This window comes from Cydia amplana, chromosome 5 (assembly GCF_948474715.1).
Source record: "Cydia amplana chromosome 5, ilCydAmpl1.1, whole genome shotgun sequence".
Classification (NCBI taxonomy): Eukaryota; Metazoa; Arthropoda; class Insecta; order Lepidoptera; family Tortricidae; genus Cydia; species Cydia amplana.
This window is the reverse complement of record NC_086073.1, coordinates 11,558,465-11,579,888: the sequence shown is the minus strand read 5'-3', so window position 1 is coordinate 11,579,888 and position 21,424 is coordinate 11,558,465. Positions and strand designations below refer to the sequence as shown.

Here is a 21,424-nt window from a genome sequence, read left to right as displayed (position 1 = left end):
CTAGATTTGAGGTCGTAAAAAATTTAGTAAATAACAAACATGCGGCTCCGCGAGCGACGAACCCTCGCCGTCCGCAACCGCCAGGTGCAATACACCGATGCTCATAGCAGGCAGTGAGGACCCACCTTCGACCGTAGACGTCGTATCGCATCTCCCAGCCGCCAGGCAGCGGCTCCTCGGGCGCGGCGGCGGGCGCGGGTGTAGGCGGAGTGTCGGCGGCGGGCGGCTCGGCGTGCGACGGCCCCGCGCCGTCTGTCGCCGCCGCCGGGTGCAATGCACCGTTGCTCATAGGAGGCGGCCCGGGTGGCGGCTATAACAATACCCACATGTACTACTTAACCTTTTCAACGCTTTTCGTCCCATGCTAAAATGTGGCTTATACGCCAAATGGTTGCAATATGAAGAGCGAAAATAAACCTTATCTGTCAGCAGGAAAATTGCTTTGACAGCGTCCGTCATAGCCTTTTTAGTGGCTGTTGGCGTCATGGGCACGACAGCACTCGACCACTTTAGTGGCTCTTGGCGTTGAAAAGGTTAAGCAATGACCCTGCCTACGAAGCTGGAGACTCATTAGGTTCAAATCCCGGTAAGGCCATTTATTTGTCTGTTATGATTACGCTCCTTAAGTTATGGTTGTTTTCTATTATGTATTTGAGTGTTTATCTATAATGTTATAGATGTTATCTATCTATTTACGGTGTATCTTATCATATCATCTAGTAGGTAGGTACCCAGAACACGAGTACTATTTTGCTTAGGTACTATAGGACTAAGTATATGCCGATTAGATTATAGCATATTTATATCCATACAAAATATGCAATTATTTCACGTGTGTATGTCTGTGGCATCGTAGTTTCCCAACGGATGAACCAATTTGAGTGCAGCTTTTTTGTATCGAAGGTGTTGTCTGTCATTATCGAGTCGAGATGGTTCTTAATTACGTTTCAACTCCCTAGATGCCGCTGTTTTAATTTGAGTTATTTTTGGATTATTTGGGAAGTGGATTAAAACCAGCTGTCTATTACATTTAAATAGGTACCTGTAGTAAGTAGTTGTAGAATATGGAAATAGTAGGTAAAATATTCGTTTCAATAAATCGAGTCAAACAACTCCCTAATCAGAAATGTTTCTCTAATTAAGAACTTCTAAAAACAGCATATAATAATATTATGTACTTATTATGTTAATAAAATTATCATCATGATGAATTGTGTGATACGTCATATCAACATATTCAAGATACCTACTAGCTCTTTACAGTCGTCAGTGACTTACTAAATCCCGTCATTATTATAGGTATGTACTTACCTACCTATTCAAATCTCGTATCTTATCTACCTACCCATTGCAAAACCAAACTAAAACTCAGAATACAATAATAAAGGCCGTGAAGGAAAGTGTATGTAGCTAATTAGGTTGTTACCTGTGCGTCACATTTCACGTTATTTATTGAACGCTATTGACCTTGACGTTTTCAAGGTTGACTAACGCAAAAGGTTACTTATTATGAAACGCGCTAGTTGCATTAAATAACTACTAAAAACCTCTTTAGCGTTTCGTACTTCAAAAGGAAAAAACGGACCCCTTAAAATAGTAAATAAATATTTTTTAAGTTATTTCATAAGTGTATCCCCCCCCATTATCTCCGAAATAGCCAGCTAGGCCTAAAATAATAAAAAAAAGCAGAATTTCTTTCTTTAGATTCAAACAAATCAATATTAAAGTAAAGCTGAGCCATTTTAGAAAAAAAAAAATTGGAGCACTCCGAGTCCCACCCGCAATTGGCCGGCAATGATGGCAAACAAGCATTGATTTGCTGAAACAAGATTTGATGTCGACCGGTCACCAATAGTCCCACATTACTTACCCCATTCTTTGTAATATACGTCATTGAGTAACAATTTTTTTTTTTAATTAATCACATCCCCACGTATTTAAAAAAAAGCTTCTATATCAGTTCTGAGATAATTATGATGCTTATGACAATAGTAACACATTATCTAATTAGTTTCGTTTTCAACTGGGAAGATCATCTACATTCAATGATGGACTCACCCTTAAGGTTTGGTTTCGTGGGCCAGTTCTTGCAGACTCTGAGTTGGGGTTGTTGCGTGCTCTGATCCTGCCTCGCACTCCGTCATTAAGCGGACTACGTGCATTGCCACTGTTTGTTTCACCTAGCACCTCTTGACACTGGCTTAGGACAGAACTATCAATTTTTAAACCATCCAAATGTATTACTAAATCTGCCGCTTTTACTTCAGAATTACTATTTGCTGTGTTCTCCTGTGACGATACAGTTTTCATCAAGTCTAAAAACAATACAAAAAGCATAGGTAGTTTATATTTCATTGTTATACAAAACATAAAGTCAAGGGCAGCTACTCTATAAATACATGGAGAGAGTAAGGGTTGTCCCCATAACACACTTTCCCCAGTTAGGAAAAGAAAGCCACTCACATTGGAAGTGTCCAAGTGTTACCCTTTACTAATATAAAATGTATTACTTAGTATGCAGGTGCACTTGCCCCACCAGACAGGTTGACAAAATTAGATGAAATTTTCTTACCCATTGACAGCTCTACATTTTCTAATTTTCCATTGAAGGAAAGGAGAACCTTAAGAAGACTTATCCTTTTCTCCCCAATAATATTATCTTTTCTAAAGCTGTGGTGATCAGCAAGCCGAAATAGCAGTTGTGACTGTGCAGTCACAAGCACTGTGAATTCCTCTTTCCATTTTGGATGCAAAGTATTCTTAATGACCTCAGTTCTCCTTGAAATCTTGTCATCTACAATGACTTGCAAGTAAGGGTTTGGTTTAAAGAGTCCAGAACTTCTTATGGTTGCAGTTTCAACTGAAATTGACATGTAAATTATAAGCATCTTTACATATTAGTAATTTTTACAGTACAGTATACAGTAGTGTGGAAGGAAAGAAAATTGATGAAAAAGAAGAAAACAATTCCAACTAATGGTGATACTGTAAACCACAAATTTATGTGTGTGTTTTACAACAACACAGTTTGGAAATGCATATATTTCATGCAAATGTTCAACAATGCATTTTATATTAAAAATCTGTAAATAAGAATAGCTATTTATGAGGACCAGAATTTACCCACCACTGTGATGGTGGCCCTTGACCATGCCACGCTACCACAATGGAAGAAAAATTTCTGTGCCTATGTCCAGATAAAGAAACAATAAATAATGTTATCAGTACCTGTTAGACTGAGTTGGTGATAAGTTGTTAAAGAAGTGGGAATAGTGAGTGGTGTTGTGCCTTCAGACATTTTGATTTGTTGGTCAGTTCATATTCACTGCACTACATCATTTAATTCCATAGGCCACCTGCACAAATTAAAACATAACATAAAATTATACCCTACTTTATTCCTATCTGCATACTTAGCATGTTAAAAAACAGACATTCTACTGTCTCTTTGTTTAGTAAACACTGTTTGTTTGTTATTGTTTCACTAACATGAATAGCTCAGAGTAGAAACATTATTGTGTTCTGTGTTAATCATAAGAGAATGATTCATTTTTATATAATGTATCTATTGTGTATTGCTGCTTTTGCTGACATAATAATAATAAGCTATCAAGACTTCTGATATCCATATTCATCAATAGGCAAATTATAAAGTTCAAATATTGTATACAGAAAAATCAAGTATTGAATCATACTCTAAATAAAGTCATAGATATAACAAAATACAAAACACAAGATATATATTACTATATCTGTATATCTCAATACTATCCCTATGAAGTGTTTTTAAGGTTCTGTACCCGAAGAGTGACAATCGGGACCCTGTAATGAATATGTTATATCTCTCTATAAAATAATAAAAAATATTATTAACAAAGATAAATAATATTTTTGGATAGTGGTGGATAAATAGGTAAAGACAAATTGGCTAAAAATGTTATACAGGAAATTTAACAGATTGTACAGACGTGGATTTTCCTGTAGGTACCGAATATTATATGAATTCATTGTAATTAATACCTATTTCAATATGTTTCTTGTATTTTGCAATATGGTTTTAAGTTTTATTTAGGAATCAAACAATAGCAAATGACAAATTCCTGTAATAATTTTTATGCTATCTTTTATTTTGAATTCTGGCTCATAATTATAAAAATGTTTTTTAGTTTTTACACACTTAGCTTCACTCTGTTTAATATACATATATGTGTCTATAAATATTTCCAAAGTTGTATCTTCAATTTGAACTACTACCCGGTGTCTGACTCAGATGAAATTTGGTGTAATTCTGACAACAATGAAATAAATGAAGCTGATATGATAATGCATTCAGAACTTAGACAAAGGAACTCCTTGGTGGAAAATCACAAACATTGAATTTAGGCTCATAACAAGACCTTGAGAAGTATTTGGTAGACATGCAAAGGAGAAGAATACAGTCAGCAATAAAAGAGGTAACAAAAAAATTGTTACACTTGTTATTTGGATGTATCAAAACAAATGTTGACTGTAAATAAATATATGTAATAGCTTTATAACATAGTGATTCAATTTACCTTAAACATTAAGATACTGCATGTTTTTCCTGATTTTTGATGCAAAGTTCATTAAAAGAATACTCTAGATAAAATTATAAAAATCACTCTTATCTAATCGTATCTCCGATTAGAAATACAAAAACGTGAGGAAAGCCTAAGCAGTTGATTCAGTGACAGTAACATCACCTTTAATTACTTTACAACTTGAGTTGCATTGGGTATGCACCTGACAGTAAATTAGTCACAATGGAATCATGTCAAGAAGATAAACAAATAATTTAAACCAATTACCTTGTGGTTGTTGGTTTGGTTTCCAGATTTCTTTAGATTAGCTTACTTATTATCATTGTTCCTTTCCTTATCGCACTGAAAGTCGCACTGCAAGGAAACAGACACGAAATCGACATTATACTGATTCATCAAAACGCACTAATAAAATCAGTTATAAGGATAATAAAGCCACGTATACCGAAAAACACATCTCATAAATCACAATTAACTTACTTGGTTAAATAACTATTTACGAAAACTAAGTAAATAATAATGATCTGAAGAAAACTAGTCAGTCAAGTTGAGCGATTCGCTAGTGCACAGATAATAGACAAAAAGAAAAGTGTGGATGGTGAGGATAAACATCAGCAAAATGCCTGCCGATACAATCCTCCAGTTCTTCGTCTCTATGGAAGAATCATCATAGACAACAGGATATGCATCACGATGTTTTGTACCATATGAGACAAAATGTAGGTTTTTGTCATGTAGTGTAACATAACAAAAAAAATAAACAAGATATCAAAGATCTTCGAAGTGTAAGCTAGGATCGGAAAATCTGTGACTCTATCTGTATTCATATTCAAGCTGTCAAAAAAATATTTGGAGTGGAATAGGAAATCGATCGATTGTTATTCGTAAATAATTAAATATGCATATGAAGGTATAGCACTGTTCTATTTTAAACAAGCTTAAAATTCCTAAACACAAAGCGTGGAGAGCCTTACTTACCAGTGCACCCTTGCCCTTGGTGAGTAATCTTCAATTATATGAACAAAAATACAAACAGCTGATGATCTAAAATCTGAATTCATTACCTAAATATGAGGTTTAGTAACTTTTATATTTGTTTTTCCTTGTTTTAATAACTAGCTAACGTTTTTATTGTATATGTATCACGAAGTTACTGCACCATATTATTATGTCCTTCATGGGCTCATGGCACTTGTGCAGAAGATGTAGGTGTATGGTTTTATTGTTTATAATGTATAATGTTTGCTTAATTTTTAAGTTACTTTTAAGTTTAAATATCTCAAGTACGTAGAATTTGTTTCAAGTGTAGGCATACATAGGTATGTCACATTGAAATTACAATGTCTTGTAAAAACTCAACTATAATAACTCAGTAATCAATTATGACCTTGCAATATACGACCTACGGCAAATTACAACCAATCTTCCTTATTAGGGAACATTTTGATTATCAGATAAAAAATAGCTATATTTTTATATACTTATATATTTTTCTTTCAGGAAATATAGTACAATGAGTCCTGTTGAAAGTGTACCAGTGGCCGTCCTCAACAATGTTGATGATTATGTGGAGTTACTATATGATGACATCCCCGAGAAAATCAAAGGATCTGCACTAATATTACAACTTGCTAGAAACCCAGACAATTTGATTGAACTGGCCCGTAATGGTATAGTTGTTTAACTTACTAAATAGGTTTAAAACCATGTAGTGTTTTAGCTGGTGCCTGCTTATATAATATAAATAAATAAAAAATATTAATAATCATTATAATTTTATATGACAAAGGACTTGGCTAGAATGCTTAAAATTTGGTGCAACTAACTATATCATTCTTAAACAGGGCTCCCATTATTTTATAAACATTGTCGACCCTGAACAAAAAGTTGACCATGGACAAGAAAATTTTAGTTTGATTGCATTTTGTGTCAGTAAAAGTATCACAGGAAATTTTTACACTAAAAATAAAATTGTAGGAATACTCCTGACAATAAATGTCTGAATTGACCAGGGGTTGACACTCCCAGGTTGGAGTTTAGACAAACCCAGGGAACGTGGCAGCTCTATTCTTAGAGAAATGGGGACCTTGAAGCAGCAGGCACAGCATAATGTTTTAAGAAGTGATCATGCACGATTCTTTTCCTCTTCCCCTGATTGATGTCTTGACGTATTTCCAGAGGCTTTACTGAGTGCCCTGTCTCGGGTACTCAGAGAAGAGTGGAAAAGAAGCATAGAGTTAAGCACCAATATTGTGTACTCATTCTTCTGCTTTTCTACCTACAATGATTTCCATCCAATCATCATTCAATACAAAATTGGCTCACTCTGCATGGATGTCATTGATTACGAACTAAAAAGGTATGACCAATGGAAAGAGAAAGTTGAAGGGAAGAAACAGATACTTACTCCTGACAAGGTAAGAGTTCAACTATATATCTAATTAATTGCAAAGATCTTGCCAGTAAACTGCTGTCATTTAAATCATTGAGATTTATTTTGATCCAGGTTCATAATGCGGTGGGTTGGGGTGGTCAAAAGGTTACCCTTTACGAGATTACATTCATATTTTTAGGGTTCCATAGTCAAAATGGCTAAGCAGAACGATTATAAGTTCGTCATGTAAGTCTGTCGGTCCGTATGTCAAAGCTATTTTAATCGGAAAGTAATAGATATTTTTTAATCAAATTTGGAATGTAGGTGTATCTTGGTGAACCTCTACTTAGTTTATTAGTATTAGTAAACATTTATGAAAATGTGTTTTTAGTGCCCCCTGCACTTCATGCAAAATTTCCAGTAAAATAACTTGGGTGGGGTACACACCGTGGGGGTGGGGAGCTGCATACAAACTTAGTTCGCTGACTGTATATCAGGTGATAGATTAAAAAAAAAATAACATTAAGGTTGATAAGAACATGTTTTGATTTGTCAGCAAACACTTTCCACGAAAATTGTTTTGAATATGATTTTTAGGGTTCCGTACCCAAAGGGTAAAAAACGGGACCCTATTACTAAGACTTCGCTGTCCGTCCGTTCGTCCGTCTGTCACCAGGCTGTATATCATGAACCGCGATAGCTAGACAGTTGAAATTTTCACAAATGATGTATCTTTGTTGCCACTATAACAACAAATACTAAAAATAAAATAAATATTTATGGGGGGGCTCCCATACAACAAACACGATTTTTTTGCTCTATTTTTTGTTAATGGTGCGGAACCCTTTGTGCGCGAGTCCGACTCGCACTTGGCCGGTTTTTGAGTTACTAATGAGTTTTTATTAAATATATTAAAAATGGGTCACTCACGTATTTTAAGTCGAAAAACACTCGACATGTTTCACTCCGTACCGAGTAGTGTCGTCAGGAACTCGCGTTGGCGGACCGGCGCAGCCTGCTTGCCGCAGCCCTCCGCGCCCGATGTCTCGGCCCGAGCACCGGTGCGACAGGGAGGGCAAGAAACTACCCTCGTTTACGGCATTTGATTGTGACCCGTTTTTAAAGAAGTCTGTTTCTCACTGAAGGTTGCGAGTTAAAAAAAAAGTTTTCTTAAAATCAAACGCCGTAAGTACCGCAAAGCAAAGATACGCCCTTTTGCGTGTATAGTATTGTATCAAGGTACGGAAACCTCCATTATGCGTTGTCTTACACGCATTTGACCGGTTTTTTGTTTTATAATAGTATATTCAGCATTTACAAATTGATTTCTTGAAAATGCATAAGACACTGAATATTTTTTTTTTTGTTTTTAGTGTGAATTACCAAAGAGCCGTATTCCAGAGCCGAAGCGCCGTCCGAAGTCAGGCACGTGGGCCGTGGCTGATGTAAACCTGCAGAAGAGTCGCTCGTTAGTCTCCAGCTACCATGAAGACCTGTGCAATGCCTCAGATGACTGTCTCTCCAAAAACGACGAGGAACAAATGAGAAGAAAGCTTAAAACTCTTTCTAAACGGCAAGAACAGCTTCTGAGAGTAGCTTTCTACATGTTACTGAATGTCGCTGACAATGTCAAAGTTGAGGAGAAGATGCACAAGAAAGATATTGTTGGTCTGCTCATCGGCGCCATGGAGAGGCATTCTAATATTGACCTACTTATCCTCATTGTTTCATTCTTGCAAAAACTTTCAGTTTTCATAGAAAATAAAAATAGCATGGCATCGAAAGGCATTGTTGAAAAGTTGGCACCATTATTGGAGTCACCTAATGCGGATTTAGTTAATGTGACGCTAAAACTATTATTCAATCTTACATTTGATACTAAACTACGCAACAAAATGATTAAAATGGGCTTACTCCAGAAGTTTATCAACTTTACAAGTAAGTGAACAGCTAATAAATTACTGCTAAAGAAATGTAATTATCATATTAAATTAACCTTTTGAACGCCAAGAACACCTAAAGTCGTCGTTACTAGACGTGCCCACCGCGCCTTGGACAACTTATAAGTGTTAGAGTTAGACCACGATAAGTCTGCAACGAGTTTGATAGCACACGCAGTGCAAGTGTTATTTTAAACGTCAAATGTACCTAAACTTAAATGTTCCAGGTGACGACAAGCACATTAATTTGGCAATGAAAATCCTGTATCATCTGAGTATGGACGATAGAGTCAAGTTAATGTTTACGCAGTCGGATTGCGTTAAACTGGTAAGACTTTCATACACATTAACTATTAACCTAAATAACTAAACATTGTAATAAAATCTTGCAAGCCGATTTTAATCTTCTACTTCTTATAACTATATTGATTTAAAATTTTGCAAGTATTCATAATACAGTTGACAATACAATAAATTGGTACTATTTAGCTGCTCTGATGATGGAGCTATCCCTTATAGTTCGTTTTTTTTTAGCATCAGAAAGAAGGTAAGCGATTTTGACATGTCTTTTAATTGAAAACCGCTTTTTAAAAATCAGTAACTTATACTTATGAAAGCAGAAGAATATAAATGATCGTATTAGATTCATAATTGTTACATATTTGCCGTGACTTATTTTTAAAACATGTTTTTCAATTAAAAGACACATCAAGATTGTTTACCTTTTTTCTAATGCTAAAAAAACGAACTATAGTGGCGCGAAATTGTGCGCATATGATTCATATTTAGGTGTCGAATTCATTAGAGGGGTAAAGTATATTCGACAATAAGTGTTTTAAAAATAATTCTTTAATCGAATTTAAACTGTTGTGAGACATACTAACATTGAATAATTTTACGGTTTAGACTCACTTGTTTTAAGTCACTCGCGCGACATGTTTCGGAGAGCCTAGGTCTCCTTTCTCAAGCACTAACAGTGCGAGCAGCGTTCACGACGGACGTCGCGCGAGTGACTTAAAACAAGTGAGTCTAAACCGTAAAATTATTCAATAATTCTTTAATTTATTAACAGACATTTCGACTTTCAGTTGACGGACATGCTTCTATTGAACGTGAACGGCGAGAGCGGACTCGGCGGCGGCGCGAGCACCGACGTACTCCTAGCTTTGTGTGTGAACCTCGCGTGGTGCGAGCGCGCGGCGCAGCAGATGGCGGCCGAGGGGCGGCTCAGGGAGCTGCTCACCCGCGCCTTTCGCCATCGCAACACGATGCTCATGAAGCTGGTCAGGAACCTGTCGCACCACGCGCAGAATAAACCGCTATTTGTAGTGAGTACTGTACTAAGCTGTACAGATGGTTGCATATTTAAGAGCCCATCAACGTGCACACTAGCGCCACTGCTAAATAATCGTGATTATTTAAATTTAACGAAATATATTTAAAAAAGGGGGCCGCTACGTACTGTCTTGTATTAAAGTACCTTTTGAATACATCAAACTAGTTTCTTATGTTGCTGGATTCGTCAATCTATGCGTCCAAAGTTAAAACGGTCGTTTTTGTTTTGAGTTTATAGATTGACGAATCCAGCAACATAGAAACTAGTTTGATGTATTCAAAAGGTACTTTAATACAAGATACAGACGATGCGGCCCCCTTTTTTTTAAATATCTTTTGTTAACTTAAAATAATCACGATTATTTAGCAGTGGCGCTAGTGTGTACGTTGATGGGCTCTTAATCACACAAACGGGTCTACCGCGATATAGTCGAAATTACGTCGGAATTTAAGGTAAAAACAATGAAACGGTGTCGCGGTAGACCATTTGTGATTGATATTTATGACATGAGTAGGTACAAAACGCGAGAGTTTAAAGTGTTATAAGTTGCCGAGGGTCGTCTAAGAGAGCTGCTTATTAACGCCTACGGCCATTGAGACAATGCTCTGAATTATCAGAATGTGAATTGATAAAGAGTCATAATCCAAAGTACACCGACTAAGAAGATCTTGTATCCTTATTCACAGGGCCGGATCTAGGGTAGAGCGAGTGGAGCGGCCGCTCTAGGCGCCGGATGGCAAGGGGGGCGCCAAAATGGCAAATGAGAAAAAAAAAGTTTTAAAAGACGCGAGTGTAGCGAGGTGGGGGTGGAAAATACGCTTGAAATTTCAACGAAGGGCGCCAAAACACGATTTTGCTCTACCCTGATCAAGGGCTCGGGCCGGCACTGCTTATCCAGTATTGTTATTTTAGGAATTCGTAGGAGACATTGCCGGGGCCGTGACCAGCAGCGACGCCGCCGAAGAGTTCGTGATCGAGTGCATCGGCACACTCAGCAACATACTCGACTTCAACGGCGCCCTAGACATCTTCGCCGTTGTCGAACGATACAACCTGATTCCGTGCATCATGAAGATATTGGACCCCGGTAAGATAAATACCCACAAAACGTTAAAACTTGTAGGTTTCGCTAATGTGGCCTAGTGTTTCGCCAGGTGCGCGCAGGTATGGTGAACGCGTGTTCTACGTTCTAACTGCTCGCCAGCATTACATACGTGCAGTGCGGGAGTGGGTCGCGGACACGCGCTACCGGTTCATTCGCCAAATCAAGATGGACGCGCGATTTTTGTTGTGTTAATTTTAACGTTCAGAATTTGGTTTTATTTATTTTTGCTCATTAGGACTAAAATAGGGAAATCATATTAATAGATTGCATGAATTGCATATCGTCTATACTAAACTATTTTGCTGTCGGGGTCGCCCATCCCGGCATTCCAAGTTAATCCCATAGAAATAGGTATATATATATATATAGTATAGGTCCTTTGGAAGAGTAAGGTACCTGTTAAGCCTGTGGCAGCATTAAGATTGGCTGCACTCATTTTTACCACAGAGTGTTGTCAGTTCGTCCGCTACGACGCTTAAGTGTAAGGCCTGAGTAGACGCTCGAGTTGGGCGTGCAGCGGGGCGGGGCGTGCGGCGTGCATGTTAAACAAATGCAAGCGTATAGGAGCGGCCTTAGTACACGCTGCTCAAATTACTTGTGAGCCCGACGCCACGCTGCACGCCCCGCCGAACGCTCCGCTTCGAGCGTCCACTCAGGCCTTACACTAACTGTCTAATTAACCCGTTTTAAATCCCAAAAATGCTGTATTGCTCTGTTTTGGAGTACAGAAACACTAGAGGCATTTCATACCATCAGTAAATCTTATTTCATTAATTTTTTAATATTTTTTACATCTTTGTATTTCTGCAACAGGTTTTTATACTGCTGAATACAAAAATGTACTTTATACAAACACGATAAGGTCGATATCAATTTAACATAAAACTGCAGAATGTTCTCGAATAACTATTTCACGCTCCTCACTGGAGCGACAAAAATAGAAAGAAAATAAAGCGTAAAAGCGATAGCCAGAGCATAGACGCTAGTCGCTAGTGTTGCTACATTTATTGTGGAGTAGCTGAAATTCTGATGCGGTATGGCCCCTTCCCTCGGTCGTTTGTTCCTCGAGTTAAGACGTAGTGTGTGTGTGCGGTACAGACAGCAGCAGCGACCCGGAGCTGGTGCTGGAGGGCGTGGTGCTGGCGGGCGCGCTGGGCGCGGAGGCGCGGTGCGCGGGCGCGCTGGCCCGCGCGGGCGCGCCCGACGCGCTGGTGGCGCTGCTGCGCCTGCGCCAGGCCGACGACGACCACGTGCTGCAGACCGTGTTCGCCTTCCGCCAGCTGCTCGCGCACCGCCCCACCGCCGAGTACCTCGTCGAGCGCACAGGTCCGTACCCGAGGCACAAAACAGATACAGTACAGAAATCAATCTACATACAAAGTGCGCTCGAGCAACGCACACATAGACACTGCTCACAGACACGATATCTCGGACCGGTTGGGACCAGTGCGAGCGCGAGTGTCAACCGCTTGAGACACGCGTCTGTAAACTTTTTTGTGCAATTATGGAGAAACAAAAAAAAGTTATTATGACTATTCAGTGGACGGTTGTTTAAATTCAACATTAAACGGTGAATTGTCGTTTTTTAAGCTACCAGTGGTTTCAGAGAGGTGAGTAGGTATCTGCTTGTATTTCAATGGTTCGTTTTAACGTTAAACAGAACAGTTAGGTAGGTAGGTAAGCACCCCGCCCCGGCCACTACCAGATACGAGTGCCACTACCGCGATAGTTTTTTGTGCATAAATCATAGTTGACAACCCTAGAGCGACCGCCGAGCGTAGGTATGAAAAGTGAAGTACATACATGTGATTGACTTCTGTACTGTATCTATTTTGTGCCCGAGGCCTTTAGTGTAAGGCCTGAGTGGACGCTCGAAGCGGAGCGTTCGGCGAGGCGTGCAGCGTGGCGTCGAGCTCCCAAGGGATTTCAGCAGCGTGCACTACGGCCGCTCCTATACTTTTGCATTTGTTTAACATGCACGCCGCACGCTCCGCCCCGCTGCACGCCCAACTCGAGCGTCCACTCAGGCCTTACACTTACTTTTCGAGCCGAACTCGACGGAGATTCCGTTGTTATATTGGGAACCGCGAACCGGAGACGCCGTACGAAAAGGTTTAGAACGATATTTAATGTTCATATCTATGACTCTGGCCGGTACAATAGTAGATATATAATGACCTGTCCTGGACTGAACTGGCGGGCACGCGCTACCTTGGCGCTAGCTCGAAACGAGCTCTCATACGGACATCAGTCGAGTAAAAAGTTTCAAAATACTTACAGCAGGATTTGGTTGATTATAATATAAATATAGCCTATGTCACCGGGGACCCTAAAAACGAATCGATAGACGCCTCATTCCTCCGATTTGTTATTCGACGATGGAATACACGGGAAGTGACTCCACCTTTTTAGGACTTACCTGGAGCATAAAAAATTGGATGGTATAGATTTGTGTTAATTTCTAATATCCTTTACTATTATTTTGTTTTACAGAAGCTCCCGCTTATCTCATCGACCTCATGCAAGATAAAAATGTGGAGATCAGGAAGATGTGCGACTCGTGTCTTGATATTATTTCTCAAATGCAAAACGACTGGGCAGCTAGAATTAAGGTAAGTAATTTGAGGCATGATTAACATATACTTTAACTACAATAAGTACTAACAGGGCAAGTTAAAAGTTGAAGCTTGTAAAAATGTATGCCGTTTTTCGCATCAATAGATTCGTATTTAATTTGAAGATCAATGAACGCCCATGGCTATGTAATAGGGTATTTGACATTTTTTAATGAATGGTATCAGTCGATCAGGTTTGTTTTGAGGACCAAATGTCTGTATGGGACCCATTGTTTTAAAGCAATACAAAAGTCACAAATGATGGTCAAAGTCTGGCACCCGCACTTTACTGACGAAACGCTTCATAGAAAATGGCAATACATCGTGACGTCACCATGTAACGTTAGAAGCCGTTTCTATGTATGGAAAACAAGGAAATTGCGATTTTGTCGGTGAAATATTGTGTTTATGTATATTGTTGCTATACAATATATTTTTTTAATAAAATGTAAGGAATCGAATGGTACCATTATTTTATTCCTATTTGGAAGTAAACATTTTTTTTTTAACTTAAGGTCTTGTATATTTTTTTATTCCCATATATTTGAGAGAAATTGCTCATTTTCTATCTATTTAACTAGATTTAGTTATAAAATTCAACATGTGTCAACAACCCTACGGCAATAGTTTACAAGTTTACGCTTGTTGCACAAATCCACGCAAAAATATGTAACTAATATACGCAACTATAGCCGGTCAACCAAATCTTGTCAGTAAAAAAAGGCGCGAAATTCAAATCTTCTATAAGACGATATCCCTTCGCGCCTACATTTTTCAAATTTGCCGCCTTTTTCTACTGTCAAGATCTGGTTGGTCAACGTATATATGTACTGAATGTAAATGCATGTTTATGGTGACAGGTGGAGCGTTTCCGCTGCCACAACGGGCAGTGGCTGTCAGTGGTGGAGAGCCTGGGAGCGGAGGGCGCGGGCGCGGGGGACGCGGCCGACGAGCTGCCCCCATACCTTTCCGCCGAGTACCTCACCACGCACCGCCTCGCCACCTCCGGTACTGTCCCTACGACTCTGTTATAGCACAGAATAACTAATAGTACTACCTTACAGAAAATTCACTCCTTCACAAAAGTCAGATTTAGGTATAAAATTACACCTATATCGCCGCCTGCAAGCAAAATTGAAACTTATAACCGCGCACGAACCGTGAATCTCCTTTGCGCGCCGCAGTTTTATGACCGAGCTGTGAGTGTCGGCACGGGGTTATCACTTGACAAGTTTTTATACCTAAAGTCTATTTTTTTATTCGGTAGACTAAAATTACATTTCATAGTATGAACATCATGTGTCATTTCATACTATGAAATGTCATTTTAGTCTACCGAATAAAAAAATAGACTTTATACCCACTGATTTATTATTTTTAAGATAAATATGTAGGAATTACAAACGTTGATTATGTAAACGTACATTTTTTATCCGGAGATACATAGTATAGTATGTCTGATTCTCACGGAAGTAAGTTTCGAAGCCATTGTGTATTTTCAATTTTGCGCGAGCGCCACGTGACACGACTATCGTGCACGCCGAGCGGCAGCCCACTGCCATACGCCTGTCCGATGGGCGCGCCGGCCAAATGTACCTAAACTGCGGAGTGACACCCGCCTGGTTATAGTTTGTAGCTTTCTAATAGACCCCGACGGCTAATCCTATTGTCTATTATTAGTAAAACCGCTCTTGCCACGTGCCACAACCACCTGCATAAAAAATCGCTCGTTCACTTTACCCAGGTAATTGAATTATAACTCCTATGGAAATTGCAATAAGATTCAAAATGAACTAATGGATAAATATTTTGTACCGATGTGTGTGGTCATTACTTCGGTTACTGAGTGCCGGCGAGTCGAACGTTACAGAACCAGTCTAAAATGTGTCATTGAGATGCGTAACAAAGGCCCGTTATCGGAGAGCGCATCTACACTGGTTTTTTGAGCGTTGGACTAGCCCGCGCTCAGGTGCCAATTAGAATAAATAAGACCCATTTTTGCAGGTAAGTAGCAAGTGCGGTTTTACTGAACAATAGACAATAGGATAAGCCTTCGGGCTCTACTAGAAAGCTACAAACTATACTGTACAGATTCATCATTCAATACCATATGCTGCCCTTCGTGGACCTTGCATTATTAAGACTCGCGATCATTACAGGTCTCTCTAAACGAAATTGCTAAGGCGATATGATCCTAAGAAAAGATTGTATTCCATGAACAAACTGGCGGCACTAGAACATAAAATCGATTCAATATTTCTATCATTTTAATTTTTTATTATTTATTTCAGATTCCCAGATATCGCTTAACGACGATTCGGACAGTTTGTCGGGTGAAGTTGATATTAATCGCACTAATGGAAGGTAATAATTTTCTCTTGTCCATAAAGCCCTGTAACCTGTATTTAAGCACTCACTGCTTGAATTACAGGTTATCTGCCAAACTAAGACTAAAAAAATCAGATAGACATCGGTTACACGCTAATTCTGGCGACAGTTCTGTCATAAGTCTTATTCGAGTTTTGAATGCCAGAATGCTCGAAAATGGACACGGATACACGATCAGTCCAGACTGACAAAATTGCGACACAGTCAACCACCAATTTTCTCCTCGTGCTATGGAATCTAAGAGTGGCATCTATAATAAGTCATATTTATTTTGACAGAAACACCACGGAAAGACAAGCGGAGGAAATGTACGGAACAAATACCCTGGCTGAGAAGGCTGTTGAAAACGATGGATTGTATACAAATAACCTCAAAGTATTTTCGTAAAATAACAGATCTGTTTACTTATTCTATAGTACGGAGTACCACTAGAATTTAACCACACTAAAAAGGATCTATATCCCATATAAGTACCGCATGTACTCTAGAGCAATGAAAAGTAGTCACTTTATATAGAAATTCTAAATATGTAATGTGATAGCATTTAATCACTTGTATGTGTATATGTGCAAATCAGATTTAAATATGTAGTCATGTTAATGTTTAATAGAGTCTGCGCGGAAAGAGAAGAGTCGTGAAATGTATTGGATCCAATATATTCTACGACTTTTCTCTTTCCGCACAGAGGGGCTACCGCGAAAACCGTTTTTCGCAAATTGCGGGGATCTTTCTCTTTTACTCCAATGAAGGCGTAATTAGAGTGACAGAGAAAAATGCCCGCAAGGTGCGAACTTCGATTTTCGCGGTTATAGCCCAGACTCTACCAGGTTAAGCTTTGGTTTCCTCCGAAAGCGGTGCCGTCATATAGCGGCCGTAATATAGCGGTGAATGACGTCACTAGAACAGTGTATATGTAAACCAGTAGTATTTAATTCCTTCAATACTTGCCGTATTTGCTGCGTAACAAATTCGGCAAAAACCGGAATTGTACCTACGTTAACCTGTTGGATTTGAGTACCTTGTCATATATAGCGTACCTATAGAAAAAAAAGTATTAAAATATAGTCGGGCTATCCAACCATATCGTTATAAATGCTGGAAAACCTTATTTTACCACTATACCTACTCTAGCCAGGAAAGAAACTAGTAGGTAAGTGGTATATTATGTTTTCAACTAAATTGCTATAGTAACACGTATAGATTGTACTATGATCTCAATAAGAATGGATATATATTATTACTATGTTGCTCGATTTGCTTGTTTATAACTCCTAATATAATTTTACACTAGAATTAGCTGCACATCTAATAGTATATCCACTGCAATTGATAACCTAGTCCTTATTTTGTTAATGATTTTTAATATTATGTATTAAATAAAATATCGCTAATAATGATTGCTTTTTATTTTTTATTCAAATGATTTCTAAGATATCTTATCTTGTAAGTTCATCCACGCGTGCTCCTGAATGGGTTATTCCCACTAGTTACCACCAAGTTGTTACCAGTGGTAACTACTGGGAATTATTTTCCCACCTTTTACCACTGGTAACTACTGGGAAAAATTATTCCCAGTAGTTACCACCAACTCGGTTTAGTGGTAAGTACTGGGAATTTTTATTCCCAGTAGTTACCACCAAAATTTTGTTAGTTTAGAGTTAAATACTAATAAAAACAGTATAAATAGTATAAATATCAAGTGATTTAATAAATAATTGAATGAATTAATAAATAATTGTTGAACTTGGTGGTAACTAGTGGGAATAACCTCCTGAATAGGAGCCAGCCCCTGTTATAGGCGAATTAGACTCTCGCGCGAGCCACGAGACGAGCCGCGAGCCGCGCCACGAGACGCGAGTCCACCGCTTACACTCTCGTTCGGCTTGTCATTCGGTTATAAACCTTATGCCGTGCCGTTAGTGTTTAAATTATATTAGCTCGACGAGCTTGCGAGCCACGAGACGAGCCGCGAGCCCACCGCTTACACTCGCGTTTCGTGGCGCGGCTCGTCTCGTGGCTCGCGCGAGAGTCTAAATTGGGGGTCAAATACATATAGTCCGTCAACCAAATCTTGTCAGTAGCAATGTAAAGCAAACTAAAGTAGGGCAACACTCAAAGAGCAGTATTGCGCTAAGAAAAGCAGCAATGTACATCGAACCAACAGATTTTTTTTTCCGCTGAGCGCGCCCTGCGTACGTCAATTCAAATTGTCACTCGCGGTTTATTGAAAAAAATTGAAACATGGACGGACAATTTAAAAGCGATGTTAAAACAATGTTAATCAAAATGATGAACAAATTTGAAGATATCAAAAACAACTGCTTATATTCTCTTTGTTCCCTATCTATGTCTTCTAAGTTTACTAAAATAAAATCATATCAAAATGCAGATAATTAGATAGTGCATATATTTGTTATTTACAATATAATATGCCACTTGTTAATGTAAATTAGTGTACTGTTCTGGATGAATATGACATACCTGTGTAATTTTTTTGATTGGTATATATTGTACAATATACATATTAAAAATAAAACAACTGATATTTGGGTGTTTATTTAATTTAAAGGTAAATAAGATAAGGGTCACTTTTCGACTTGGTTGCGTTGTACACGTACATAAACCGCCATAGGTAAGTATTGTCTGAAAAGATACTACCTACTACGAACGCCTTATATTGGGCAAGATTTAATCCTGCAACAAACATGTATGGATTAGGTAGATATTGCGAAAGAACGGCGATATAATCAAGGCTCTTAATACTGTTTAAAAGGTTTACCTTTGTAAATAGTCACAACTGATTGCTGAAAATATTAGACATGTGGGCCTATGGACGGTTTCCAGGACACAATTTATGGTCTTGTTGGATAGATTTAGGCATACGTTTTAATTTTATTTATGCCTTTTAACCCTAAAACAAAAAAACTGAACATAATCTTAAAAGTTCGAAAGAGTTCTTCCAGTATGTACTTGTCATAACCTCAATTTTTAGTAATGTTTACCATCAACGAGCATGATTGTACATTGTAGGCCCCTTAGCTTTGCTTATTCTTATTTAATGTATTGGTATTTAATGGTGACAGCAGAAATATCTCTTGAAACAGAAACGATTCAGAATGAAAACCAAATGAAAACAAATAAGGTGACGGCTGTCGTTCACGATCCACATTCCACAGATAAAACACAGATGACACGCGTTTTGGAATTATTTGAACACAGTGTTGCTAACCCGCGATTTTTCAAATTTGCCGCCTTTTACTACTGACAAGATTTGGTTGACGGACTTTAGATATCGCATACGGCTAGACCCCCCCGTCGCCCGCCGATACGAGTGTCAGGAAAAAAATTCACAAATTAATCAGGAATTTTGTCAGGAAATTCCAAAATTTGAACTGGTAACCCTAGGTGAAAGGATAGATGGGCTTAAGGGCTTGTCATCTACCTTTTTGTCAGATACCTTCTGATGGGAGGAGCTAATATTTCCTTGTCCTCATCAAATAGATGGTAGGTACCTACCTAAGAAAGTTTGTGAAAGTCCAATGGAAAGGAATAAGCACTACCGCGAACCACATTGCCTCCCTGTCACATTTACGTACGAATTTACAAGTGCGACAGAGAGGTAACACGACGAACGTGGTTCGCGGTAGGCTCTACTTTCAGCCCCCTCCACACTCGTGCGCGAAACCGCCAACGCGAATGTGTAGTCGATTTTCGCAGACAGCGAAATCGACTCCACACTCTCGTTCGCGGCTTCGCTCGCGATTCACGCACATAGTCTGGAAGGGCCTTTCGGTAGGATGTTCATTCCACAGCCGTTAAGCCCCATCCAGACCATGCGGCTTCGCGCCGCGATTCGCGCACGAGTGTGGAGGGACCTTAACTACAAGAAGTACTTGTCCGTGTCAGCTACACGCGCCACGTGCAAGTAACTTATATCGATTAGTAACTTCAAAAGAATTAATATCTTACCGTATTTGAACGCTCCCTAATTTGACATTTTTATGACACAAGCATTGACATTTTACTTCACTCCATCGCTTGCATCTTCCAAAACTGTAAAAGGAAAGAAAAATAGATTTTCACCTTTAGATCTTTCACTTCGAGAAATTTCAAAATGAGTGTCAACAGACTTCCTTTTGTATTGAGCAAAATCCCAGCTGTTAGAGTGAACCCAGCCGTTTGCCGCTTTATGACTACAAATAAGGAAGACATAGAAACTCATACAGGCCAAGTAATCAATGCATCTTTTTACTTATCTTTTAACGGAATTAGCTAAAATCACATCAGCATGTCGGTTTAAATAAAAATAGTGGGTAAGGGATCCTTGATTTTGACAACAACACATCAATATTATATAACAAGCTAACCACAGATACATCCAACTTATTCACAACATTGCCTAAAAAATTATAAGCTGTCTGATCATTTTAATAAAACTTTAATTGCTTTTTAGAAATGGAGTTCAGATGACTACAGACTTGCTAGATTCGAAAACGCTCCAAAGCAAGTTAATCCCAATTGGGCTATAAAACTCATAGCAGGAGTCCCTACAAAGCAAGTGACCCAAAGAGTAGTTTGGTGTGATGGAGGAAGTGGACCGGAAGGACATCCCAGGGTTTACATTAACTTGGTAACTATTGTATATATATTTTGTCTTGACAAGACCATTTTGTGGACAGGAAATTGTTTATAATTTGTCCAGTAGTTTCCTAGTCAATGGGCGGGTCCACACAGAACGAGGAAATTTCTGCTCAGCTCAGATTGGTGTAGAAATGCCTCGAGATGAATAGAACGTAGATTAGAAACTAGTGGCTCTGTGATCTATAGACCTCAGGAACCCCCATTATTCCGCCAGTTTCTAAGGTGACTAATATTTTCTTCACATGTTATTGATGAATTCTTTATTTTTTAGGACAAGCCTGGCAACCATTCCTGTGGATACTGTGGATTGCGTTTTGAAAAAAAGGATCATCATTAACATTGACTAATGGAAATTGGCAAACTGTTTCTATCACCCTTATTTGAAAATACTAGTGGTCTATTATTTTGTTATTGCTTAGTAATTAAATAAAATGTAGGTGAAATAAATAATTTATTGAATTTA

General features: G+C 38.7%; 3 protein-coding genes across 3 annotated transcripts in view; 2 read left to right on the top strand and 1 right to left on the bottom strand.

Annotated features, from left to right (window-relative positions):
• The window catches only part of LOC134648048 (E3 ubiquitin-protein ligase Su(dx)), a 19,290-nt gene extending 15,905 nt beyond the window's left edge, over positions 1-3,385 (bottom strand). The window contains exons 1-4 of the mRNA XM_063502483.1: positions 3,229-3,385; positions 2,573-2,860; positions 2,059-2,315; positions 126-310 (exon numbers count right to left, since the gene is read on the bottom strand). Coding sequence (XP_063358553.1) covers positions 126-310; positions 2,059-2,315; positions 2,573-2,860; positions 3,229-3,298 — 800 coding nt within the window. The 5' untranslated portion in view covers positions 3,299-3,385. The remainder of the gene's footprint in view (positions 1-125; positions 311-2,058; positions 2,316-2,572; positions 2,861-3,228) is intronic.
• Positions 1-21,424, top strand: part of LOC134648059 (probable NADH dehydrogenase [ubiquinone] iron-sulfur protein 6, mitochondrial) — a 26,104-nt gene extending 4,680 nt beyond the window's left edge. The window contains exons 2-4 of the mRNA XM_063502501.1: positions 20,375-20,551; positions 20,774-20,950; positions 21,233-21,424. Of these exons, the coding sequence (XP_063358571.1) occupies positions 20,435-20,551; positions 20,774-20,950; positions 21,233-21,298 (360 nt within the window). The 5' untranslated portion in view covers positions 20,375-20,434 and the 3' untranslated portion in view covers positions 21,299-21,424. The remainder of the gene's footprint in view (positions 1-20,374; positions 20,552-20,773; positions 20,951-21,232) is intronic.
• On the top strand, positions 5,395-16,737 carry LOC134648037 (kinesin-associated protein 3). The gene is made up of 12 exons (XM_063502470.1): positions 5,395-5,559; positions 6,063-6,232; positions 6,741-6,979; positions 8,310-8,874; positions 9,104-9,204; positions 9,965-10,204; positions 11,125-11,299; positions 12,416-12,643; positions 13,811-13,929; positions 14,793-14,940; positions 16,224-16,296; positions 16,599-16,737. The coding sequence occupies exons 2-12, from the start codon at positions 6,076-6,078 to the stop codon at positions 16,705-16,707; spliced, it is 2,154 nt and encodes a 717-aa protein (XP_063358540.1). The 5' UTR covers positions 5,395-5,559; positions 6,063-6,075; the 3' UTR covers positions 16,708-16,737.